Genomic DNA, 1649 nt, shown 5'->3' on the forward strand with positions numbered 1-1649 from the left:
TTAGCCAAACCCAACCTCCGCTACTTGGACATCGACATGACCTCCTACTTCAGACACACAAACCTTTACTCTCATGTTCCCCTCCTCACACTCCTCCATCTCTACATCAACTCCACCCCCTTCTATTTTCCTTTTCTCCCCCACGTCTATACTAACTGCTCCACTACTCTCCGCCATTCTTCTTTTACCTACCTCCTTTGTTAGCTTCACTTTCCGTAGCTTGGTTCTGGATGTGGAAGATGAACCGCTAGAGAACACAAAAGGCAGGTTCGTCGGGGCGCCCTCATGTAGTGTAATAGTGTTCGGCACCTTTCCCCTTTCTTGGGATACAGTATTTGGTTGCTCACGACCATCAGTCATCCCCCTTTCATCCACCTTAGGATTTGACTCCTTCTCTTTGCCCCCCGTTACCTCCTGAACATCCACTTTTGTCACAGACCCGCTTTTTGAGCTTTCTCCACCTTTCTCTACAGCCTTGGCATGTTCCCCCGTATTGGGGGCATTCTCCATTGCCCTCTTGGTAACAAAAAGGGTCTTCCTTGCTGCATATAGCTCCTTTGTTTCCTCCTTATTGTTCATATGCCCTTTCCGTGGTGATGCCTTCAACTCCACCCCCCATCTTGGTCCCTTCTTTTGTTGCTCTTCAGAGACAGTAGAACAATCTCTCTCCCCATGACCCATCACCCCACACATAAAACAGAAAAAGGGTAGGCGTTCATATTTAATCTTAACCTTCATTGGCACCCCTTCCCTGTTCATAATGCTCTGGACGCGTCGCAACGGTTTCCTTACATCAAGCAATACACGCACCCTCCTATCCTTCTCAATCCCCAAAACATCTTCCTCGATCTCGATTATCTCCCCCATATTAGCCGCCAACGCTTTTACATGTGCATCCGACCGACAGTTAAAGGGTAAATTTTCAAAGTGTATCCAGAACGGGGAGTGGGTTAACACCACCTCATCCGGTTGCTCTTTACCCGTTATTTCGCTTAGGAGGAGGAGGTTTTGTTCGAAGCACCACGGTCTCCCTGCTAGCACCTTTTCTTTATCCCGCCAATGGAAGAACTGAAACACAAACCGGTTTGATCCTAGTCCACGAATAATCACCTTTCCCACCAACGACCATGCCTGGGTCATGGTCCGTTTGAAAGCCTCCACATTAAACCCCCTATCAGCCACAAGTTTCCCAACAAGCATGAGAGAAACCCTTTCATCATGTTCCGTTGAGACTACCGCCCCTAGGTCCACCACATCCTCTTTGCCATCCTCTAGGTGTAGGTTGGAGCAGATAACCGCCAGTTCGTCGGCCATTCTTGCCGGAGTAGAACCACGTAGGGTTTAGGGTTTTCCTTATTTCGGGATAGTTTGCCCTAATTTTTGAGAGAGTTTTCCCCTTATTTCGAGGGAGACTGCTTGATGGGAAGGGAGAACGGAGGGAGTACTTAGTGTACAATAAAAATTACTACTTAATATAGTCTATGTAAACTTATTGTTATTAAAGAATACATAATTTAGTGGAAAAGGTCATCCAATTTGTAGAATCTTTCTAGAGAAAACCAAAAAGGGTAATTTTTCGTGACGACATCTTTTTTTGGAGTATTTTTTACTTGGTGGACACTTTTGTTTTCTACCCTTTCTAAAATGGC

The 1649-nt window shown here is 46.0% G+C and overlaps 1 protein-coding gene across 1 annotated transcript; it reads right to left on the bottom strand.

Moving 5' to 3' along the window:
- Positions 1 to 1314, bottom strand: LOC110801512 (uncharacterized). The gene has a single exon (XM_022006874.1). The coding sequence runs from the start codon at positions 1312 to 1314 to the stop codon at positions 1 to 3; it is 1314 nt and encodes a 437-aa protein (XP_021862566.1).
- Positions 1315 to 1649: the final 335 nt, after the last annotated feature.

This window comes from Spinacia oleracea, chromosome 4, assembly GCF_020520425.1.
Source record: "Spinacia oleracea cultivar Varoflay chromosome 4, BTI_SOV_V1, whole genome shotgun sequence".
NCBI classification, from domain to species: Eukaryota; Viridiplantae; Streptophyta; class Magnoliopsida; order Caryophyllales; family Amaranthaceae; genus Spinacia; species Spinacia oleracea.

What these genes read in the sequence shown, in the direction of transcription:
- LOC110801512 (XM_022006874.1), bottom strand. Translation starts at nt 1,314, where the DNA reads ATGGCCGACGAACTGGCGGTTATCTGCTCCAACCTACACCTAGAGGAT.